This window comes from Bison bison, unplaced genomic scaffold (genome assembly GCF_000754665.1).
Source record: "Bison bison bison isolate TAMUID 2011002044 unplaced genomic scaffold, Bison_UMD1.0 scf7180017864072, whole genome shotgun sequence".
Lineage (NCBI taxonomy): Eukaryota > Metazoa > Chordata > Mammalia > Artiodactyla > Bovidae > Bison > Bison bison.
This window is the reverse complement of record NW_011494644.1, coordinates 4,814,957-4,838,612: the sequence shown is the minus strand read 5'-3', so window position 1 is coordinate 4,838,612 and position 23,656 is coordinate 4,814,957. Positions and strand designations below refer to the sequence as shown.

Sequence of the window (23,656 nt, the reverse complement as noted above, 5' to 3'; positions counted from 1 at the left end):
ATCCTTTTCTAAATCCAGCTTGAACATCTGGAAGTTCACGGTTCACATACTATTGAAGCCTGGCTTAGAGAAGTTTGAACATTACTTTGCTAGCATGTGAGATGAGTGCAATTGTGCAGTAGTTTGAGCATTCTTTGGCTAGATTTTAGGCCAATGAATTACCTCTCAGATCCTGTTTGCTCTGCTGTGTAATGGCGATAAGAACGCTTGCACGACATTATAGCACAGGGCTGTTGTGAGGTGATGAAATGATATATACACTTATATATATGTAAGTGTATATATTTTGGACAGTATGAATTGTTGCCCTGTTGATCCGTGTTTCAAGAATTTTAGTAATGAAAGAATCTTAATTCTGAAAAAAATAAATCCTTTTCAATTACTGGAAAGTAGATCTAAAGTAGAACAAGCAAAGCTTTTTATAATGAGATTATAAGTGGTTTTTATTTTCATATTTCATACTTTTTAACTTTTTCCTAAATTTCCTCCAAGGGAAATGTAATATTTTAATTAGGGAAGAGAGGCTTTTCAAAGGTAGTGGAAAACATTTCTTCAGTGTTACAGAATGTCATTTTGATACTAAGTTCAGAGGAGTTGGGCTGTAATCTTTAATATAAGGATAATCCCAGCACTACATAAAAGCCAAATTTCCATTCCATTCCTTATGAGTGTTTGGCTGTGTCTATCTTTTCCAGCATTCCAGGTCAGGTTCTACAGTTGCAGATAGGTGTTAATATAATCCTTCTGGCCTTTTTCAAAAGTTTGCCTCAATTGTAAAGGCAGCCTACTTATAGCTTTTTCATATAACCTGAACCTTATACTCCTGAAATGCGTATACTCCTTGAGGTGACATTTTGTACATATTCTAAGACGTTTGGGAGACAACCCACGGAACTTAAACTTTGATACTCTTGCCTTTAAGTTGACATTTTGCCTATGATTTTGCTACCCCCATGTTCCCCTTCTGCCACTGTTTTGCTTAAATATCCCCTCATCACTCTCCCCTGTTTAATATGGCAAATACTTGCGTACTCAAGCTCTTTTTGGCACTTGGATTTTAGGATCTCTGCAGTCCAGGCAGATTCATTTGAGGCTGTGATCAAAGATTCTGAATTGAAAAAACCAAAACATAGGAAGCATAGCCATGCCTTTAAATGAAGGGTAGAAAATAAGGGTAGAAATAACCTATTTCCTTGTAGAATTGGAAAAATTTCATTAAATACTAATTTGATGTTTTAGAGGCCAACCTTAAAGCAATGTCTGACTACATGGATTCTGATTCTCTGGTCTCATATCACTGCTTGCTGAGAGGGCTCAACATTTTTCTTAGAAGTTGCTGACCAGTTTAGGCAGACTCCCTTGTTAGGTAATCTATCACAGAGTCTTGGAGAAGTGAAGGGCTTTTCTGATTAGCTTTGATTTAATAATAATAATAAGATTAAACTCCTACTACATGAAAACAAGCTCCCTGCCAGTCTTCAGATTGTTCTTAAAGCCAAGTCACCTAAAACCAAAATATCACAAGTTCTTCCCAAACGGTTTCATTGTGTTTTCCCACCACCCACAGGTTTTTATATATCAAATAAGGGGGACCTACTGTAGTTTTCTAAACAGCCTCTTTGTACTTATTTACATACTGAATTGCTTCCTTTATCCTGGCCACAAATCTAATTTGAACATTGTATCTTTAAAAAGGTTAAATATCTTGGGGCCCATGTAAGAGAGACTTGTTAACAAAAAGTCTGTTTCAGATTGGTGGGGCATAGCTGTGCCATGGGGAATAAACACAGAGAAATTATCTGTAAATAGAACTGGGGGGAAGAATTAGTAAATAACCAGGGCCTCTTCCCAAAAGGGCTATAGCCAAAGCTCTTCTTAGCCTCTCTGAATGATCCTCTCAACATTCCAGCAGTCTGAGTTGTGGTACCAGGCGTGATAAGCTATTGTGAAGAGAGGTCTAGAAATTGTCAGTTACCAATATTTTTTTAGTCCCTATTGTGGATCAAGAATTGTGCTAAATGGACTAGATATATAAGAGGCTTCCCTTCTTCAAGGAGGATTAGAAAGACATGTTAACAAGTGAGCAGTTTGGTTGTTTATTAAGTGCAAAGTGTTTTGAGAGAAATTATTCCATAACATCTTACGGAAAAACCCAAACAAACTTTTTGGCCAACCCAACGATAGCGTCCTTTGGGAGTGGTACCGCTTTAAATGGGGTGGCCTAGAAAGGCTTCTGAAGCCTTTATGTTTGCATGGAGGCCTAAAGGATAATTTTTAAAGTCTTAGCCATCTTTATGCTATGGATCCCTTTGGCTTTCTAGTGACTCTTTGATGACCCTCTTAAAATACATAAAATACACAGAATTACAAAGGGAATTGGTTATATTGAAATGACTATAAAAATACTGAAAAAATAAATTTCTGATATATTAACATGTGTTTATTAATACATTAAATATCAAAATCAAATGGTAATCTAAAAATTGTAATTTCAAATAGTGATGAAATGAATCAGGATTTCTGCAACCACTGTCATGTGATAACTGTGGTTTCTGGAGGTGATGAACTCCTAAGGATTCCTCATACTACTGGTGGTTTGTTGCTTCCATTCCTAATTGAAGAAAATGCTAAATTTCAGTTAGAAGTTAGTGAAAATGAAGGTATAACTTTTCTTCCAACCAAGTTCTTGGATCCTCTCAATTCTACCCAGGGACCTCAGGTCAAGAACTGCTGGATTAGATGAAGCCAGCCAGGAAAAGTGAGGCCCTGGGAGAGGGGAGAGGAGGATGACAAAGGCCCTAAAAGGAAGAGCGAGCTTGCCTTAGCGTGAGACAACTCCACAATTTCGAGATAAAGTTAGCCCCTGAGTGTGAAATAAGGACTACAAATGAAACTAGAAAAACCATTAAGAGACAGGCAAATGTTAATGCTGAAACATAACAGATGATATTAAGGCATTGTTGGGGTTTTTAAAGGTATGATTTGAATTGTGGTTAAAATGAAGTCTTATCACTTAGAGATATATAAATATGTATATTTAAGCTGTCTTGGATTTGCTTTAAATTGACTGGGGCTTGGGGGAATAGAAGAGATGAAACAAGACTGTGTACTGACAGTTGTTGAAATTGGATGATGTGATGACGGTTTGTTAGACCATTTTTTCTGCATTTATTGTATGTTTGAAGTTATCCATTTAAAGTTTTTAAAAATGCAGTAGATAAGCCATCTGTAGAGAGTATTTGTGTGGACTGAAAATTTAGGAAGGAGCACTCACAATTAAGTAGTATATGAGGGCTTTCCTGGTGGCCAGACAGTAAAGAATCCACCTGCAATGCAGAAGACCCAAGTTCGATCTCTGGGTTCGGAAGATCCTCCTGGAGAAGGGCATGGCATCCCACTCCAGTATTCTTGCCTGGAGAATTCCATGGACAGAGGAGCCTGACAGGCTACAGTCCATGGGGTCGAAAAGAGTTGATTTCAAGGAATTATGACTGTAGGAACATGTCACAGTATAACATGATAAAGAATGGTGTTGTGATGCAGTTAAAATACAGCCTAATTTTATTGAATAATTGCAAGTTGTTCATTGTTGATCCAAGTGAATGTTTATGTCTCCTAGACCCATGAGAAAGAGACATTGGTTTGGAGGAGGGGAGGCTTCCAGGATTTTCCATTTCTGAGATCAACATTTTTCTAATAAGTGTGATCCACAGACCACTTACACTAACATCATCTGGGGTTTTTACTAAAAATGCAGAATCCTGGTTCAATCCCAGTCTCATGGACTCAATTTTAGGGGAAAGGGGCCCAGGTTCTTATACTTTTATAAATCCCCTAGATGAATTTTAGCACATGAAAAGTTTGAAAACTTAACTGTAAATAAGAATGAAATAGCTGCTCTTATTGAGCAGTTTTACATTTGCAAGATGGCATGCTGAACCCTTCCCCAGGTGATGAAGAAATTTCACCTTAGAAAAACTGAGTTACTTATAGGAGTCATCCAACTGGAAATGGCAAAGTGGGACTCCAAACCAAATTCCAACCCCACAGCCTGTGCTCTTAGCTACTCTACTGCTGCCTCCCGTCAGGCCATCTCTCTCCTCTGGTCCTCTGTCCACCAAGACTTCCATGGGCACTGGCCTCCCACCTGCTCTTTAGGGGCAGATCCTAAGGAGGATGTGAATAATCCAGTTACTGGGCAGTTATATCTCTTGTTGTAAATTAATAGTGTCTGGTCTGTGCTGCCTGCAATGCAGGAGTTGCAGGTTCGATCCCTGGGTCTGGAAGATCCCCTGGAGAAGGAAATGGCAACCCACTCCAGTATTCTTGCCTGGGAAATGCCATGGACAGAGGAGCCTGGTGGGCTACGGTGCAGTGGGTCGCAAAAGAGTCAGACATGACTTAGTGACTAAACACACACTCGCTGTGTATTAGACTTAGATTTTTGTGAATTGTCCCAAAGAATACTTGAAACCTTTGTTGTTTAGTCGCTAAGTCATGTCTGACTCTTTGTGACCCCGTGGACTCAGCACACCAGACTCCTCTGTCCTCCTCTGTCACCTGGAGTTTGCTCAAGTTCGTGTCTATTGAGTCAGTGATGCTATCTTAATGATCTCATACTCTGGTGCTCTCTTCTGCTTTTGCCTTCAGTCTTTCCCAGCATCAGGGTCTTTTCCAATAAGTCTGCTCTTCGCATCAGGTGGCCAAACTATGCTTCAGCTTTAGCATCAGTCCTTCCAATGAATATTCAGGGTTGATTTTCTTTGGGATTGACTGGTTTGATGTCCTTGCAGTCCAAGGGATTCTCAAGAGTCTTTTCCAGCACAATTTGAAAGCATCAATTCTTTGGCGCTCAGCTTTCTTTATGGTCCAACTCTTACATCTGAACAGGACTACTGGAAAAAACCATAGATTGACTATACAGATCTTTGTTGGCAAAGTGATGTCTCTGCTTTTTAATATGCTTTCTAGATTTGTCATAGTTTCCTTCCTTGGTCATGTCCAACTCTTTGTGACCTCATGGACTATAACCCACCAGGCTACTCTTTCCATGGAATTTTCCTGGCAAGAATACTGGAGTGGGTTGCTATTTCCTTCTGCAAGGGATCTTCCCAACCCAGGGATCAAACCCAAGTCTCCCACATCTCCTGCATTGCAGGCAGATTTTTTATTGCTGAGCCACAGGGGAAGCTCTACTTGAGAACTTATAATTGACATAAAGCAGCCTGCAGCATGTCTGCAGCTGTTAAACACATTTCTATATTGTAAATCTTTTTTCCACTCCAGTGTTCTGAAGAGATTGAACACATTCCCTCAGTGACGGGAACCCACCAGGACATTGCCAGCCAGAGGGAAGGGTTAAGGGCACACCTCTAGGAGAGGCTGGTGGGGATTGAGGGAGTGGAGTGAACAGGCTTTCACAGGGGCTATGCCTTGTGCTCATTCCCTCTCATTTAATACTTTCAGTCCTACAAAGTGAAAGTCGCTCAGCTGTGTCTGACTGTTTGAGACTCCATGGACTCTACAGTCCATGGAATTCTCTAGGCCAGAATACTGGAGTGCATAGCCTTTCCCTTCTCCAGGGGATCTTCCCAACCCAGGGATCAAACCCAGGTCTCCCACATTATATGTGGATTCTTGACCAGCTGAGCCACAAGGGAAGCCCAAGAATACTGGAGTGGGTAGCCTATCCCTGCTCCAGCGGATCTTCCCGATCCAGGTTGAGTCAACCGGGGTCTCCTGCATTGCAGGCGGATTCTTTACTAACTGAGCTATGAGGGAGGCCCCTTCAGTCCTACAAGGTAGGTACTAACTGATCCACAATTCATTTTAAATTCGGAACCTAAAAAGCTCTATACAAACAAGGTTTTTTTTGCCCAAGTGCAGCAAATTCATTTGACAGCAAACCTTCACCTCAACTTGCATGAGGCTTCCTGTAACCTTCACTCATACTCTCTGAGGAGAGCATTACATCTTGATGATAGGGCTTTGCCCAGCCCTCACTGAGGATGGTATAAAGTGTGTGTTGTCTTCCTAAAATTCAAAGAATTTTCCCAAGCATTCTCAGCCAAGAGTTTCAGGGGTATGAAAAGATATGAGAATGAAGTGTTTTCTCAACACCTTGCTACTGACCTGTGTAAATAGGTTTGAAAAAAGACCTCAAATACTTTTTCAACCCTGCCACACTGGCATTTAAAGAGCCCATTGAAAGTCATGTAGCCTGTTCTTTGAAAGAAGTCCATTAGCTTTGCAAATACTTAACAGATGTGTCTGAAGATCCTCCGGAAAGTATTTTTAAAGTTGTGTCTTCGGTTTGTTACCATTTGGTCATTGGTAATGCTTCAGACTTAGCTTTTGCCTCTTTCTGGTTGTGCCCCCAGAGAAATATTATGACTGTTTCATTTGGAATAGATAGTGTTTCATGGTCTTCAAGTGAAGTCCAGTGGCAGGGGGAGTCAGGGAGATGTGGGGGGTAGGAAATCAAGGTAATGTGGCAGCGAGGCGTTAAAATTGTGATTATTTTCCTTTATCCTCGGCCAGTTGGAAAGCACCCTTAGCAAAATAAATAATCTGGCAGATTTCTCACAAATAAGGAGGATTATGGTGACAACATTCTCACAGAATTAAAAATATTGTTGAATAATACTAAGTTAAAGTATCTTTTTCTGGTTAAGTCAATATTTTTTTCCCCTATTCTTTGTCCAGAATATCTCACCTAGAAGAAAGAAATCAAATATTTTTCAAGCAAAAATCATCTAAAATCCTCCCTCTTAGGCTTTCCTTATTTCTGTAAAATATATTTTTGCTTAAACTTTGATGATGTGTTCCAAGCTTTTTCTCTTGGGGATTGTCATGTCTTGCCTGGATTTTCCTGTCAAATATTAATTTTATGTGTGTTTTGTGCTTTATAAGAGTAGGCCAGCCTAAAGTGTATTTGGTGAGCTTTAGGGGAATGAAACATAAAGGACGGCCTGTACTCCGCTCCTTTTAAGAAAAGTAGTTTAATTGAGATTTTAAGTCTTCATTTCGTAAAATAAACTTGTGGTGTTGTGGTATAATGAAAACTATATATTTGACCTTTATCCCCATGTCCTGAATCCCTTGGCATTTCCTGAATGATAGAATGAGACTGGTTGCCAGAGGAGCCGACCACATGATTAGAGGGTTAGAACTTTCAGCCCTGTCGCCAGCCTCTACAGAGGGGTCAGGGACTGGAATCAAGTTTGTTCACCAGTGGCCCATGATATAATTAATCATGCCTGTGCCATGAAGCTTCAGTAAAACTCTGAAAGAAGACTAAGGGGTTTCCAGGGAGGGTGGTGCCTCTGAGAAGAATAAAGCTGTAAGTAAATCCCCTTCCCAAGCTCTCTTGTTGTTTTAGCAGATTATTGAACCTGAGGGGAGGTCATGGGAATTCCCAAATTTATAGCTATTTGGTCGAAAGGACGGGTGGTCCCTAGGACTTACCTCTGGTACCTAAATTGGGGGCAGTTTTGTGGAACCGAGCCCTTATCACTCCAGGTAGTGTCAGAATTGAATTGCAGGATACATTCTGTATTATACCTGCATACTGCAGGTATCCTACGTGTTTAATGTGTAACCTGGTCACAATTATCTCTTCCAGTATCTGACCAAGCAGGTGGAGCTTCTGCGGCAGATGAATGAACAGCACGCAAAGGTTTATGAGCAATTAGATGTCACAGCGAGGGAACTGGAGGAAACAAATCAAAAGCTCGTTGCTGACAGCAAGGCCTCACAGCAAAAGATTCTGAGGTATATTTTTTAGAATCCATTGAAGAAGCCCTAGGGGAAGTCATTTAGTATAAACTAGAATAGAACATGGCTGTAGTGGGTTCAGGTCAGTATGGGGTAAGCTTTAATTTAATTCTCTATGGAGAATAGAGATTAAATAGAAGTCTTTTCCAATTACAAAAGCCCAGTTTGAGTGGTTGCCAGCTAAGCTCTCCTCACTGCTTATGCCTTTAATTTAATATGACAAGCTGCAATTGGCTTCTGTCTGTTCCTCACAGTCTGACTGAAACAATTGAATGCCTGCAAATGAACATTGATCACCTCCAGAGCCAAGTGGAGGAGCTGAAATCATCTAGCCAAAGGAGAAGGAGCCAGGGGAGGCATGACCAGGAGAAATCGGCCCCCAGCTTCTCGTCTTTGAAAGAGCTGTATGACCTCCGCCAGTAAGAGCCCACCTTCCATTTGCAAGCAGGAGAACATCTCGTGTCATTGGCACATTCTGGATCCCAGTAGATTAAAAGTGCCCTTTGAGGAAATGCCACTTGGCTATCAGGCCGCCAGTGGTTTGAACAAAACCACTTACACATACAAGTGATAGTTGCTGCTGTTGTTGTCGTTTAGTCCAGTTGAAATTTCAGTAAAACAAAATCCAGGCAAGCAGAAGGCTTGTTTTTTTTCTTGCCTGCAGAAAAGCCTTTTACAATTTAGACTTTGGAGATTGAAGCTTCATTTAAGAACTATTTCTTGAACACCTGTGGTAAGGCAGGTGCTATGCCAGATGTGAGGAGTGGTGAGCAAAACAGACATAGTTCCTGCCCTCATGGAGCTTTCGGTCTCAGGAAGAGGCAGGTAGCACATAAGTATAGTTACAAGTTGCCCAGGACTCTGACCAGGCGAGAGACCAGCTCATGCATTTGGAGGGCCTCAGCTTGACTGTTCATCAGATCGCCGTCAGGCCTAATCAGAATCTCTAGGTGTGAGTAAAAGGCTATTCAGGTGATTCTGATGTATGTTCTTGGTTTAAAATCACTGTAGCAATGGTTCTCAATCTTAGCTGCATATTATGACTCATAGGAAGAGCTTTAAAAAATAAAAACCCTCTAGTCCATGTGGCAGACCAGCTAGGTCAGAATCTGTGGGGGTGGGACCCAGGCGTCAACCGTTTTAGGACTGCCCAGGTGATTCTAATCTGCAGCCAAGACTGAGCACCACTGGCTGTTCTGATCTCCTTGAACAGTCTCAATCATACTACTGGTCTTTGGGAATGGATGTTCTGTAGCATTTTTAATGTTTAAAAAAAAATTAATTACAAAAGTTGTGTTTTCTTCCATGTGTTGTCAGTCTCACACATTCATTTTAGCCACTGCTCTAGGGTGGAATAGGCAAAAAATCAGTCATATCACAGCTCCTCAAAAATACGTAGTTGGAAAAAAATCATCAGCCTCCCTCTTTGCATTCTCAGTCGGCCTGTGTAAGAGTCTTTCAATATTTCCCCCAGGCACTTCGTGTACGATCATGTGTTTGCCGAGAAGATCACTTCCTTACCAAGTCAGCAAAGCCCCGATGAGGAAGAAAATGAGCATTTGAAGAAAACAGTGACAATGCTGCAGGCCCAGCTGAGCCTGGAGCGGCAGAAGCGGGTGACCATGGAGGAGGAATACGGGCTGGTGCTGAAGGAGAACAGCGAGCTGGAGCAGCAGCTGGGGGCCACGGACACCTACCGAGCCCGCGCGCTGGAGCTGGAGGCGGAGGTGGCCGAAATGCGGCAGATGTTGCAGGCGGAGCATCCTTTTGTGAACGGGGTGGAGAAGCTGGTGCCGGACTCTCTGTTTGTCCCTTTCAAAGAGCCCGGCCAGAGCCTGCTGGATGAGATGCTCCTGACGGTGCCCGAAGCGCACAGGAAGCCCCTCAAGCGTAGTAGCAGCGAGACGGTGCTGAGCAGCCTGGCGGGCAGCGACATCGTGAGGGGCCACGAGGAGACCTGCATCCGCCGGGCCCAGGCGGTGAAGCAGAGGGGCATCTCCCTTCTGCACGAGGTGGACACACAGTACAGCGCCCTGAAGGCGAAGTACGAGGAGCTGCTGAAGAAGTGCCAGCAGGAGGAGGACAGCCTGGCCCACAAGGCTGTGCAGACCTCCCGGGCTCCAGCCAAGGACCTGGCTGCCCTGAACGCCCAGCGCACGCCCAGCACCCTCAGCTGGGTCCCAGCCTCTGTCACCCCAGAGCCCATCAGCTCCCCCACCACCTCGACGCCGCCAGAATACAAAGCGCTTTTTAAGGAGATCTTTAGTTGCATCAAGAAAACTAAACAGGAAATAGATGAACAGAGAACCAAATACCGATCTCTCTCCTCTCATTCCTAAGTGAACCACCGGCTCCAGGACTAACTGGCCTGCTTCCTGTTACCTCTCTCTCCCACTCACACAGTGTGTGTCGACCCCAAAGCCTGATGTTGCTCCCGATGTTGGCCTCGTTGCTTTGCTTATTTATTAGCAAATGTATAGAGTGAGGAAGGAAGGTGCTCCCTGGTGGCAGGTGTATAATCCAGTTCGTTTAAGCTCCTCAGGAAATCCCATGACAGACTGGCCTCTGGCTAGCGCGATGATTAGGTTGCAGTTCCTTGAAAAGCCGCAGGGCCAGTGGAGGGAGGGTCTGTGCCCCTGGAGAAGCAGGCCTGGAGTAACTGTAGTATATAGTAAATATAATATAGTGTATATTATATAGGGGAAATGGCAGAGTTGAAACAACGCCAATGCAGTTCCTGCTGCCTTCTTGCTTAACTTCTCAAAACTATGTAGAAGTTAGACGGCTGCCACATGAAAAGGTCTTTCACAAACACTTGGATACTGTGAATTCATGAAGAAGAATGTTCAGGAGAAAGCAGGGGTCCCATCCAAAGCAAATGGCATTAACAAATACTCCAAGCCTTTGAGTTCATTACATCTGCTACCAGTGGAACTGTGACTGACGGGTAATCCTAATATATCTCAGTCCAGCTGAATACCAAATTGAAAGGGCAGGCTCTGGTTGGCCCAGTTAGCTTGTTAGCAGAGCCCTGGAGGGCCTTCTCCCCACATTCAAATGTTTGTATTCAAAAGCTATAGTGGCTAGGATAGGCAAATCATTCTTTTCTTAAATTCACAGTAAAGGGGCAAGATGGAACCCTCACCCCCACTGTGCTGTCTGAGCTGGCTAGCCCACTGGTCTCAAGCTGCTCCTACTCACTTCCTACCATTCCTGTACATGTTTGTGACTTGCTGCAGAAATGCCTATCTGCCACTTTATATTAAACAGTGTTGATGTCCTGACTGTGGAAATACACTTGTTCTCTCACTTGCGTACTTTTAATTTAAAACTATTTAAGAAAACTGAGTTCCATTTATTGTGTATATTTTTCTAAAAACCAAATAAAATTACCTATGAAAATGAACAAATGGATAAATTCCTTGTTATTTCAATCTTAAGCCATTTCACTGTTATTACCAACTGTTTACTTTTCTTCTTCCAACAGAATCTCTCTGGGAAGAATTGATAGTGATTTTTTTTCCATTTCCATTTTTCCCATTCTTTGGGATTGTGTAGTAGCACAAATTCTGCTCATATTGATGTTCATTAAAATTACTATATGATTTAAAAAATGTATATGCTGTATATAATTTTCACTATTTTAGAAATGTCAGACTTGGTTCTAAATTAATAGCATTTTGGCTAGTTGATTCTTAAATAATTCAGTTATAGGAAAGACACTTTAGAGAGTTCAGATGTTAAAATGAGCATTGAATCTAATTTTGCACAATGGCAAAGCTGGATTAATGGGTAAAACATTATTTCTTCAAACAGTATAAGGAGTTTATAGTGAGTTGGCTCATCTTCCCTGACCTTCTGACCTTCCAGTCCTTGTCCTGTCCAGTTACCAGTTTATTGGTATATCATTCCAAACTATTCCGTGCTTAGATTAGTAAATGAATGTGCTTCTATCACCCCATAGTTTAAAGTGAGTGTATCTTGCCTTTTTACTGAACCATGCATCTTTAAACCGTGTATTTTTTTTTAATTAAGTGTAGTTGATTTGCAATGTTGTGTTAGCTTCTGGTGTACAGCAAAGTGATTCAGTTATACACGTACATAGTTTTATATTCTTTTCCATTATGGTTTATTACAGGATATTAAATATGGTTCCCTGTGCTATACAGAAGGACCTTGCTGTTGATGCATTCTGTATATAATAGTTTGCATCTGCTACCAAACTCCTTATCAGCCATCCCTCCCCCACCCCCCGCCTCCTTGGCAACCACAAGTCTGTTCTCTGTCTGTGAATCTGTATCGTAGGTAAGGTCCTTTGTGCCATATTTTAGATTTCATGTATAAGGTGATATCATGTCTTTCTCTTTGTGATTTGGTTCATTTAGTATGATCTAGGTTCATCCAGGTTGCTGCAAATAGCATTGTTTCATTCATTTTATGGCTGACTAGTATTCTGTTGTTTGTATATGTACACCCCACCTTCTTTACCCATTCATCTGTTGATAGGCGTTTGTGTCTTGGCTATCGTAAATAGTGTTGCAGTGAACACAGGGTACACGGATCTTTCCAAGTTCGCGTCTTCTCCAGGAGTGGGACTGCTGGATCATATGGCAACTCTATTTTTAGTTTTTGTGGACCCTCCATAGTGACGGCACCAGTTTACATTCCCACCACCAATATAGGAAGGTTCCCTTTTCTCCACACCCTTGCTAGCATTTATTTGTAGGCTTTTTAATGGTGGGCATTCTGACCCGTGTGAGGTGGTAGCTTATTGTAGTTCTGATTTGCATTTCTCTAATAATTACCAATGTTGAGCCTCTTTTTCATGTGCTTGTTGCCATACCAATAAACTTTATGACCCGTGCCAAACTAATAGAGGAAAAATGGTATTTTCCTTATTGTTTAGTTTTGCATTTATTAATAAGATTGAATAGCTTTTAATCTGTTCAAAGCCATTTTTGCATTGCCCTTTGCCTATTAAAGAGCTCTAGTATTTAGGAAATTCACTTTTGCAATTAGATATTACATGCTATTTATCTTTTTACCTTGTTACTGGAATTTTGCAAAGTAAGATTTTTGTGTAGTTATATTAATCTTTAAATACTTTATTTCTTTTTGTGCTTGACAGTTTGAACCATCTGAATTTCAAGTTTTCTGGGTTTTTTATTGTGGTAAAAATACACATAATTAATATCTGAACCACTTTTAAGTGTACAGTTCAAACATGTTAAATACATTCACATTGCTGTGCAACCATCAGCCACCATCCATCCCCATAATTCTTACTCTTTAAACCTGAAACTCAGACTCCGCCTGCCACTGCAGGTGACATGGGTTCAATCCATGGTCCAGGAAGATTCCACGTGCCTCGGGCAGCTGAGCCCGTGCCGCAGCTGCTGAAACCTGTGCCCTAGCGCCCACATGCCGCGACTACTGGGCCCATGTGCCTAGAGCCCGTGTTCCACAACAGAAGCCACCACAATGAGGAGTCCGTGCACAACTAGAGAGTACCCCTGCTTGCTGTAACTAGAGAAAGTCCATGTGCAGCAGTAAAGACCCAGCACAGCCATTAAAAAAAAAACTCAAACTCTCTACCCATTATACAATAACTCTGGGAGGCAGGATCAAAATGGTGCTGTAGGACCCTGGGATCACCTCCCCGAACAAACTCAAATCAAAACTACGTGGGCTTCCCTGGTGACTCAGTGGTAAAGAATCAGCTTACCGATGCAGGAGACACAGGTTCGATCCCTGATCCAAGAAGATCCCACGTGCCAAGGAGCAACTAAGCCTGTGTGCCAACTACTGAGCCCAAGTGCCGTAATTACTGAAGCCCATGCACCCTAGAGTCTGCTCCACAAGAGAAGCCTGTGCACCGCAACTAGAGAAAAGCCCATGCAACACCAAAGACCCAGCATAGCTAAATGCGTTTCTACATACTAACAGTACAAAGGAAATAAAAACAATTTGTGTTGACTTTGTATTCTGCTACATTGCTTAACTCATCCAAACTTTTTTTGTGAAATATTTAGTTTTCTACATACAAGATCATATCATCTGCAAACATATTACTTCCTTTCCAGTTTTTTTCTTGCCTAAGTGCTCTAGCTAGTACTTCCAATACTATGCTAAACAGAAGTAATTATGGTAGGCATCCTTACCTTGTTCCTGATCTCAGAGGATATGCCCTGATATCACCCTTGCATAGACATGAAAAGCTGAAAGTCACTGTCATGTCCAACTCTTTGCAATATAGTCCATGGAATTCTCCAGGTCAGAATACTGGAGTGGGTAGCCTTTCCCTTCTCCAGGGGATCTTCCCAACCCAGGGATCAAACCCATGTCTCCTGCATTGTGGGCAGATTCTTTACCAGCTGAGCCACAAGGGAAGCCCAAGAATACTGGAGTGAGTAGCCTATCTCTTCTCCAAGGGATCTTCCTGACCCAGGAATCAAACCAGTCTCCTGGACTGCAGGCAGATCCTTTACCAACTGAGCCATGAAGGAAGCCCTTGCATAGGCATGGTTGACTTAATTCTTTACAAGGTACTGGAATCGACTGCTTATCCTTTTTATTCATAAGCTACCTTTGTCAGACTTTAAGATCAATGCTTTGATAAGCATCTGGGGGACCATCACATGCTGTTACATCATAAAGATTTTATATAATTCAACTGTGATAATCCCTGGCCCTTTTCCTCTCTAGTAACTGCTCTGTTGCAATTTCTTTCCAACCACTTTTAGTAATTTATGTTTTAGTTATAAATCATCTGATTCCTCTAAACTTTCCCCATCTCATTGTCTATACAAGTGTGTGTCATTTTCCTTCATTGATAGCTATTGGTGTATCTTAATTTACATTTTTACCTCAATTTTTATTTTTAAATATTTCCTTCTCTGTTCTTATTTTCCTAGCTATTTGAATTCAGTGTTTAACTCATTTCTCTTTATTAGTGTTTAAGGCTTTGACTCCTCCAAGCCCCACCAGTTCCAGTCTGCTCAGTCTTTGCTTTACCACAAGGGGCCTCCCCTTGAGTAGAGCTATTATATGATAGCTGGACACACTCCATAAAGATTTTAGAAGGTTTTTACTCTTCAGCCTCATGTATGTTAACAATTAGAACCAAGAACATAATATACAATCAACCTGTTAAACTTTCATTACCAAATATTGTAGCTCTTTTTTTTTGGGCGGGGGGGGGGGGGGGGGTCGGGGCGGGCGGAGTACGAGTACACAGACGCCATCATGTAAATCTTCAGAGTAGTGTAGTGGCTCTACTGCCCAACAGACCACAGCGAAAGTCTTATTTTAGCGAAATTTCCTGTCTCGCCCAATCTAGCTGAATTCTTTAATTTTTCACAGTCCTCCAAGGGCTGACTACACTGGTCACTATGGGCTAGCCACACGTGGCAACTGAGCACTCAAACTGTAGCTACTCCAAACTGCGAGTGTGATAAGTGTAAGATGAAAAGTGAAAGTTGCCCAGTCGTGTCAGACTCTCTGCGACCCCATGGACTACACAGTGTATAAGATACCAGATAGTAAAAACTTGGTACCAAAAAATTTAATATTTTTATTACATGTTGATATTTTAGCTATATTAGGCTACGTAAAATACATAAAAATTTAACAAGTTTCTTTGTACTATCTTTAATATGTGTACTAGAAAAATTTACAATTACACATGTGACTGTACAGTCCCACCAGGCAGTGCTGCTGGCTGCCGTCCCCCGATGTACATACAAGGCTCTGAGAGCAGGCAACACTGCCTTCTTGCAACCATTTGAAGACAGCAGCACCATGATGCCAGGTTAGTGTTAGCATTTATTTTAAAAATACACAAAATATAAATTTTTTACATCAAAGTGTGATGACTTCACTTATACATTGTTCCATACTTACCTCGTTTTATTTGCATCCATATGCAAACATTGAGAATAAATGTATTTGATTCTGATTTTTTGCTATGGTTCATGTAAACAGTTGAGACTGCGACTTTTAAAGTAGGTTGTTTTAAAAGGTAAGATGGCCACAGGAAACCAACAGTGAAACAATTCGGTTTGGTTTGTTTAATGAAGTTGGCAGAAGTCTTAGCAGATATGTAACTGAAGACTTAATATTGGCTTCCAGGCATTTTAAATATTAAAAACCTCGAGGTTTTCTTCATCTTGTAAACATAATTCAGATCTTGTTGGCATTAAGTTTGAAAGTAAAATATTAGACCATGATTTTCATCATCCTGCCGGTGACAGTGTACACTCTCTTTATTATGAGAATGAAACCAAATAATAAGCAAAATACATCACGAATTTCAAACTGTACTGCAAAGAAGGTCCCAGCTGGTCTCTTCTGGGAGCCATCTACCTTAAGGTGACCCTGCCACTGGCTGAGTATGATCCCCTCTGTCCGTTGGACAGTGCGAGGCCCCAGGCCGAGAGATGGTCAGTTCCTCTTGCTCCGAGTCTTCAGAAGCAACCGAAACTCTACTTCCACCTCTGCTGGCTCTGCCGTCCGTCCTTGGGCTTGGATTCACTGGGTTAGTGATTTGCAACTGTTGTCAAGACTGTACCGTCCCTTTAAGGTACCACATGCCGCCGTAGCTTACACAGCAGTCCTGTGAATAAAGAAACATGTTTTCCAGACATTAGCAGGAAAAGGAGCACATTCTGTGCAGAATATCAAAACTTGATTTACGATTCATGGAGAGAACACAAACAGGAGATCAAGACCTGCCTGACACTCTGGTCATCACCACCCAGCCTCCTCCATGCGTGGGTCTTGACCCCATCTTTCCCCAGGGGTGTCTTAAGAGTGAGGGACTATAAATGAATGTGCTTTATAAACACAAAATACAAAAGATATGTGAATAAGCTAACCAAAGAAAAGGTGCTTCACAAATTGCCTCAGCATCTATGGACCTGGAATATAAGAATACTAGAATATAGGGACTCTGTCAGCAGTTTTCAGTAAAACTGAATGCTAAATGCTAAAACTAAATGCTTCTGTGAGTATGGTATTTGTGCCACACAGTCAATTCAAAGACATTATGAAAAAAGTGTTAAGTCACTCAGTTGTGTCTGACTCTTCGCAACCCCACGGACTGTAGCCCACCAGGCTCCTCTGTCCGTGGAATCCTCCAGGCAGGAGTACTGGAGTGGGTGGCCATTCCCTACTCCAGGGGATCTTCCTGACACAGGGATCAAACCCAGGTCTCCTGCAGTGTGTGCACATTCTTTACCATCTGAGCCACAGGGAAGCCAATGCCTAATAGGAATTAAGTATTTTTATTTCTTTTTAAATTTGATTTAAAAATTGTTCTACTAAAAGCAAGGAGCACAAGAGTTAGTATGGGGTTACAGGGAAAAAAAAAAAGTGGTACACAATTCAAAGGAGGAGTCGGGGCACAGATTCTAATCTAGGCCCTGTCACCATAAAGGATGATGACCCGTTAGACTATGAATGGAGTTTACATCTTATACAATTTAGTCCTTTTGCATAAACCCACCAAACCAATGCCAATTATCTGTTGCTGAAGACCCAGCAGACTGGGGAGGGGTGCAGAGGAAGCCTGATTAGTAAACAGCCACAGGAAGGGTACCAGACGAGATCCGCTTCCACGCAGTCAGTCTCCGCCTAAGACAGGCAGGAGCCAGCTGTGGGCGGCGTGGTTCTTAGTAGGCTCACGGTCAGAATGGAAGCTCAGCGCCTCTGCATATTATACCAAAAATGGATGTACCTTTAGCACTTTATCCACCTCCTGTTTACTCAGATCCTCTCCACACTCTTGAGTCAGCCGAGCCTGGATCATGTTCCGGCGCACCCGGTAATTTTTGGAAAAAATTTCAAGCAAAACCTGTCGATGCTTTAGTAGCAAAAAAAATGTTATTACAGGAATTATCTAAAACAGAAACATCAATAAATAAGAAATCCAGAGCTAAGGACCCAACTCCACACTGTAGTCTGTGATCAAAGTCCTTGCTTAGGACTTCTGTTAAAGACTAACACGTGTGCCCGGTCTGTCATCTCCCGAGAGAGACCTCAATAAAATGAAGAAATAAAGATACACGCACACAAGAACAAAAATGCCAGTGAAGCCATTAGCAGAGGAGCAGTTTTTAGACATACTTTTGTGGGACAGAAAAACAAGAGGGTAACTGAGCGGGCAGGGGAGCCACAACCTTAACTGCGTGAAGGCAGGACAGGATGAGGAGTGAGTGGCTTAAAGTCCTGACGCATAAATAAGACAGGATGCCATGAAAAGCATCATGTCCCAGAGAAAAATAGGAAGGAGAGAGGACTGTCAAATCCCCCAACAAGAACAAAAGGTGTTATATGAGAAAAGATTTGATCCACTATGTCTAACATGTGACCTAACCATTCCAAAAGAATAGAGAAAAAACAGGTAAAGAGATTTCGGAACTTCGTAAGGATGACTCAACCGTCCGGCACAGTAATAACCCACACAAGGGCACATCTGGAGACGCACTGATGCGCTATATGCAGAATAAGAATAAAACCTGAAGCGTGGTTTAAGGGAAGGATGTGGATCAAACTGAAAAGCCCGAGAAAAAGAGGGCCAAGGAACTGGACGACAACTCTGAAAGCTTGAATACGATGGAAAAGTATGTTAAATTCAGAGGAAAATGCTTTGCCCTCCAAAACCCTAGTCCCAGACAAATAATACTTGAGGACAAAAGAAAGCCATTTTAAGACATGGAAGAATGCAGACAATCCCTCTGGTCCCCTTAGAAGCTAAGATTAAGCAACAAGGAAAACACAAGATTGCAAGCCAGCAAGAGACATGGAGCTGGTCCCACTGGAGAGGCGTCTGGGACTCAAGAACAGTACTCCTGGTGCTGTGTCTGTCTTCAGAAAACCATGCAAGTGAAAACAAGAAAAGTAGTATAAAAAAGAAATGGACGTGGTAAACTACTGGTATTTGTCTCCACAATGAACACATTTCTAGTCTAGCATTGATATGTGATGTAACTAAAAAAATATATCCCACACCTGTCCATTCTCCCAACATAGCTGAAAACTAAATCCTCAACCAATGCAACCAGAAGCCCATTGAAAATAACAAGGTGAGACACCTAATAGCAGAAGTACAATTTGTGTATATTTGTGTGTGTATATATATAAAATGATGCCTTGTAATTAAAAAGTGATTGCCTCTGAGGAGTGGGAATCTGGTCTGGCAAAGCAGGAGACCAGTTTCCCATACAGTTTTCAGTCTTATTTGTTTTGAAGAATATGGACTTACTACGTTTTTTTCCTTTTAATTACTGGACTAGTTCAAGAGGAGGAAACCCAGATGCCACCCACTCTGGCCAAAAGCACAGAGAGCTGTTCGATGTCTCTCCACCACAGAAGGCCCTGCCCCTCTGGTGTTCTCAGCCTGCCTGTCGGTCTCCTTCTAAGAGGCAAAAGGGGACACAGACCTTAGTGGGGGCTTTTGCTCACTCCCTCTCTCCCAGTTCCTAAGGACAAGACCTGGGAAAGGACAGATCTATTGGAGTCTAGCAATTAAATCTTAAATCTTTAAAATTCAGGCAAGCTCATGATTTAAGGAAAACTTCTGGACCTCAGATCCTGCTGGTTGAATTCATATTCTGTTCATTCCTGTCCAGGTGATTAGAGGCAAAAGGACTGATTTCTCTGACATCTGACCCGACACCCGAGACTGGTAAGAAATCCTTTTGATTCCTACCACCATCAGTCATCTGAGAAATGTGGTCCATCACCGGTCCACAAGCCTGGCTGGGCAGCAGAATCATCTAGAAGGCTTTGTAGAAACTTAAACACCTAGGACCCTACCCCATTCCTATAGAACTAAACTGAATCTCTGGGGGTCAGTCCTCTACTTTTTAAAAGGTGTTTCTGATGCAGCCAGTCCAGTCTGACATTTGGGAACTACTGCTTTTGGCTCACACCACTGGCACATCCAGTATGTTTTGAAATATACGGAGACACAGAGACAGAATATTTAAAACCGGGAGTGGCTGGAAAATTTGAAATGGATACGACCACACTTTGGGTCTCCCCACTGCAGAACACCACCCTGCTCCCTCCTGGGGAGACGGGAAGGTCACCTCACCTGGTCACTAATGTCTCCAGACTCCCAGAGGGCGAACACCTTCTGCTCATCCGGGGAAGCAGCCGTCTGTGGGGGAAACTGACCAAGGCCCAGGCGTGAGTTGGCTGCTTGGCTCTAACACACGAATCCACCCGCCTTGGTCCTGTCGGCCTGCACCCACCCGTTCTGGGAATGGAGCCTCTGCCTCTCAGTAGCTGTGGGCAGCTGCAAACCTACTGCTGCTGCTCCCTCCTCCCCAGCCGCGCGCGAAGACCGCTTCCATGAGGAGCAGACAAGCCCGGCCCGAAGCCACAGACGTGCTCAGGAAGGCGGGGAGGCGGTGTCTGTTTCCCATCAGCCTGCCACTAGCTCTCCCTTCTGCTTTAACATCCTGTGTCCTCCCACCCTCAACCAACCCTCAGATGTGTCTAAGCAGCACTCCCTCCCCCCTAACGCCTTCCTATCGCGGGATCCCTTTCAATCCCTCCTACAAAAGCCGTGTCGACATGGGTTAGAGGCCCTGATCCACCTTGAGCAGCCCATGCCACGTGGCTCAGCAGAGTCTGAAGATGGACCACGGAGAGGGCAGCGCAGGCTCCTGGTGCCTGGGGAAGGGGACAGTGGAAAGGGCACCTGGCAGAGTGGATTCCAGTCCTGGCACCACAACCCAAGTAACAGTAACAATTCCTACCCCGCATAGTCCCAGGTGGGCTTTAAATCTCACTTGCTACCAGAAAGGGAGCCACTCTCCACGAGGGAGGTCCATGCAGAGAGGTTTACTCAGTGTTCATGGTCACACCACGAATAAGCAGTAGCACTAGGAGCTGAGTCTTGGCGCATATACTCACTCTCCCTGGAACTCAGCTCCCTTGTGTAAAAAAGAGGCTGGACAGGTCTGAGCAATCTCCCACCTTGGACATGACCAAGACACAGAGGGAAGTCAGCAAGAGAGCTGGAAAAGGCCAGGGTCTTCTCAGTAGGGATGCCGACCCTACTGAGAAGTGTAGGATGAGCAGGTCCTGGGGGTGGCCACTCGTGTCCCTTGTCCTCTATCCCCTCCAACAACCCAAGATGGCCTGGCTAACATCAGGCAGGCGCCCCTGCCTTGCCTGGCTCCGTCAGAGAAAGGCAAGTCTGCAGGTAACTGAACCCATTTGCTGGGTGGACAAGGGAGGCTCCAAAGAGGGCAGGGCACCCAAACCCCAGTTACCTTCTGTAGAGACCTCACCAAGGAGGCCCCTTGCCATGAGGGCCAGATCCCCTGGGACACGCCAGCCAGCCTGGGACCCAGGGCCTCCTGCCCTAGTTTCTGCTCCTCACATACACAGGGATGGGCCTTTGCCTCAGATCACCCGAGGCTGCACGTGCTTCTGACCTTACGCTGCGGACGGCAGTGCTCCCTTGTTAAGAGACAGACACAGCCCACTTCACCCGACTTGCTGATAGGTCTGGACAGAGCCTGGGAGGAGAATGAAGAGCGCACCCAGCCGGGCACCCTTGTACCCTCAGCTCAGGGAGGTGGTCTCCAAAGATCCCTCTGCTCCTGTATTTCCTCCCCTCTAGGACCCCGTCCAATGACGGGACAAGACAAGGAGCCCGGGGTGGAGGGGACCCACCCTGCACCTGCAGGCCTGGAACCAGAAATGCTCACTGAAAAGCCACAGAGCTCGTGCTGGCCAGCCAGCTCTAGGACAGGGAGGCCCGCCGGGACCCAGGCGCAGCTGAGGGCTCTGGTGGGAGGTCAGCTCATCTCAGCTGCAGCAGAAAGAATTTAAGACTTGCAGCCACGGTACTGAGGTTCAATGTCCGGCTCTATCACTTCCTGGGTAAATGCATTTTATTTCTTTGAAACTCAGTTTCTTCATCTGCGGTCACAAGAAGATCAAATGACACTAGAAGTGAAATCATCTTAAAAAATGGCAAAGCTGGCAGGAATGGGTAGGGTGCTGGCACAGGAAGGGGCTAGACCCCAGGATGGGGAGCTGGCATGGCCAAAGCCCTCCTGTGTGCCAGGCAACAGGTGATGGCCTACAGGCACCCACTCAGCCTTCACCAAAGCCCATGACACAAAACTAACATTCACCCACTTCAGATGAGGGTGCAGGGCTGGGAGGCTGACCAGCCCAATGTCGTACACAGCAACCACGTGGGAACCTACATTTACCCCGAGGCCAACGGTCTCTCAAGCGCCCCTGCCCCATGCACCCTACCAACAGCTGTTTCCCCAAAGCCAGCAGGGCTCAGGCCAGTCTGGTTGCCAGCCTCTCTCCCACAGCCACTTCCTTCTGGACAGGCGTGCGTGCCCAGGAGCCCTCCACGAGGCCTCGTCTGCCGCCGGGGGCGCTACTTACAGGCACCAGTATCTGCTTGCAGCCGGCAGCCAGCACCGTGTCCTGCAGCATGCGGTCCGAGATGCCGCTGAACAGCATGTGGCCGGGGGGCAGGCTGGCCAAGTGCAGGTTGAAGAGGCGCTTGAGTTCGCTCAGGGTGAGCACAAACTGTTTCTGAAAGGTGGCCTGCACAAAGGCCCTGAGTTCCCGGGCCACGGGGGTGCTGGCAGAGCCGGAGGGCGGGTGCCCATTGAAGCTGTCCCCGCCTGCTGCCCGCCCGGCAGGCAGCCCGTTGGCCAGCCCACCGTGGAGGCCACCGCCGGGCGAGGTGTCCATGGGCTCCTCTTCGTCCTCCGCCTCCCGCTCTTCTTCGTCCTCCCCCTCCTCACTCATGGGCTCCTCCTTAATCCTCACGCCGGGCAGGACCGCGGACGCCTGCAGCTGCTCCTTCCTCCGCTGCAGCTCCCGCTCTAGCAGCGCGTGGTTCTGCTGTGCCTGTCTTTTGGCGACTTGGACTCTCTGGTCCCCAGAGACCAGCCCCACAGGCCCTGGGAGAAGACACAGGGCTGCTCAGGATGGTAGAGACGGTGCAGGGAAAGACCTGGGGAGAGACCCACGGCCCCTCTGCTCCACGGACACTCCCTGCTGTCCTGATGCGGACACTCTGCTGACCAGACGAGGGGGACAGGAAAAATGCAAACCAGCTGGTGCAGAAGCAAGTGGCCCAGTCTGGCCTTTCACCACCACCTTACCCAGAAGGAATTTGGCTACCCCAACCATGAGGGAAGAAACAGAACGGGAAAAATCAGATTTCCACATTCAGAGACCCAGGAGGTTACCGCTGAGTCCCTGCCAGTGGCCACCCTGCCAACCTGAGGGTGAGAAGCCTCCAGCCTGGAACCCAGACACCGCCCTGAGGTCCAGAAGCCTCAGTCCCTGAGGCAAGGCTTTGCCACTAGACAAGCCTTCAGCTGAGGTCTGTGGGGAAGGGGAAGAGGCACAGAAGGGTGGCCACCACTGAGCCCCATACCCCCTCCAGGCAGAGCCCCGACAAGCCCTAGAAAAGGAGCCCTTCTGGAACCAGTGTTAGGATGAGGGCCCGCCCAGCCAACGCCCTCCACACCTGATTGTCCATCCGGCTTCTTTGGCATGGCTTCCTTCACAAGATTATAAACTTTTTCTAATCTGAAAAGAAGAACAAACCCTCTTAACTGTAAATCACGTCCCTGGTCGTCTGCCTCCCCAGAGAAACGTCCCCACAAGACGCCACACGCGGAGCTGTGGTGGTCCCTGCCTGCAGCTTGGAGCCGAATGGTGGGGGTGCGCAGCAGCAGCCCACCCTCCCTTCCTCAGCCAGCCTCCCGCCAGCCTGCCTTGGGCCACACAAGCCTGGGACCTTGCTCCTGAGTGCTTTCCCTTTCCTCCCCGACCCCTCAGAATAGAGGCCGGTCAGGTTAGATCAGCAGGAGGGGCT

General features: G+C 44.9%; 2 protein-coding genes across 6 annotated transcripts in view; one reads left to right on the top strand and one right to left on the bottom strand.

Moving 5' to 3' along the window:
- The window catches only part of CDR2 (cerebellar degeneration-related protein 2, 62kDa), a 28,376-nt gene extending 17,194 nt beyond the window's left edge, over positions 1-11,182 (top strand). Inside the window, exons 3-5 of the mRNA XM_010837188.1 lie at positions 7,625-7,773; positions 8,031-8,195; positions 9,251-11,182. Of these exons, the coding sequence (XP_010835490.1) occupies positions 7,625-7,773; positions 8,031-8,195; positions 9,251-10,115 (1,179 nt within the window). The 3' untranslated portion in view covers positions 10,116-11,182. The remainder of the gene's footprint in view (positions 1-7,624; positions 7,774-8,030; positions 8,196-9,250) is intronic.
- Positions 11,183-15,583: 4,401 nt separating this feature from the next.
- POLR3E (polymerase (RNA) III (DNA directed) polypeptide E (80kD)) overlaps positions 15,584-23,656 on the bottom strand; it is a 33,494-nt gene continuing 25,421 nt past the window's right edge. For all 5 annotated transcript variants that reach the window (XM_010837184.1, XM_010837185.1, XM_010837183.1 and 2 more), the window contains 5 exons: positions 23,306-23,367; positions 22,204-22,730; positions 19,874-19,951; positions 17,513-17,638; positions 15,584-16,390 (listed from right to left, as the gene is read on the bottom strand). In XM_010837184.1, the coding sequence (XP_010835486.1) occupies positions 16,334-16,390; positions 17,513-17,638; positions 19,874-19,951; positions 22,204-22,730; positions 23,306-23,367 (850 nt within the window). In that variant the 3' untranslated portion in view covers positions 15,584-16,333. The remainder of the gene's footprint in view (positions 16,391-17,512; positions 17,639-19,873; positions 19,952-22,203; positions 22,731-23,305; positions 23,368-23,656) is intronic.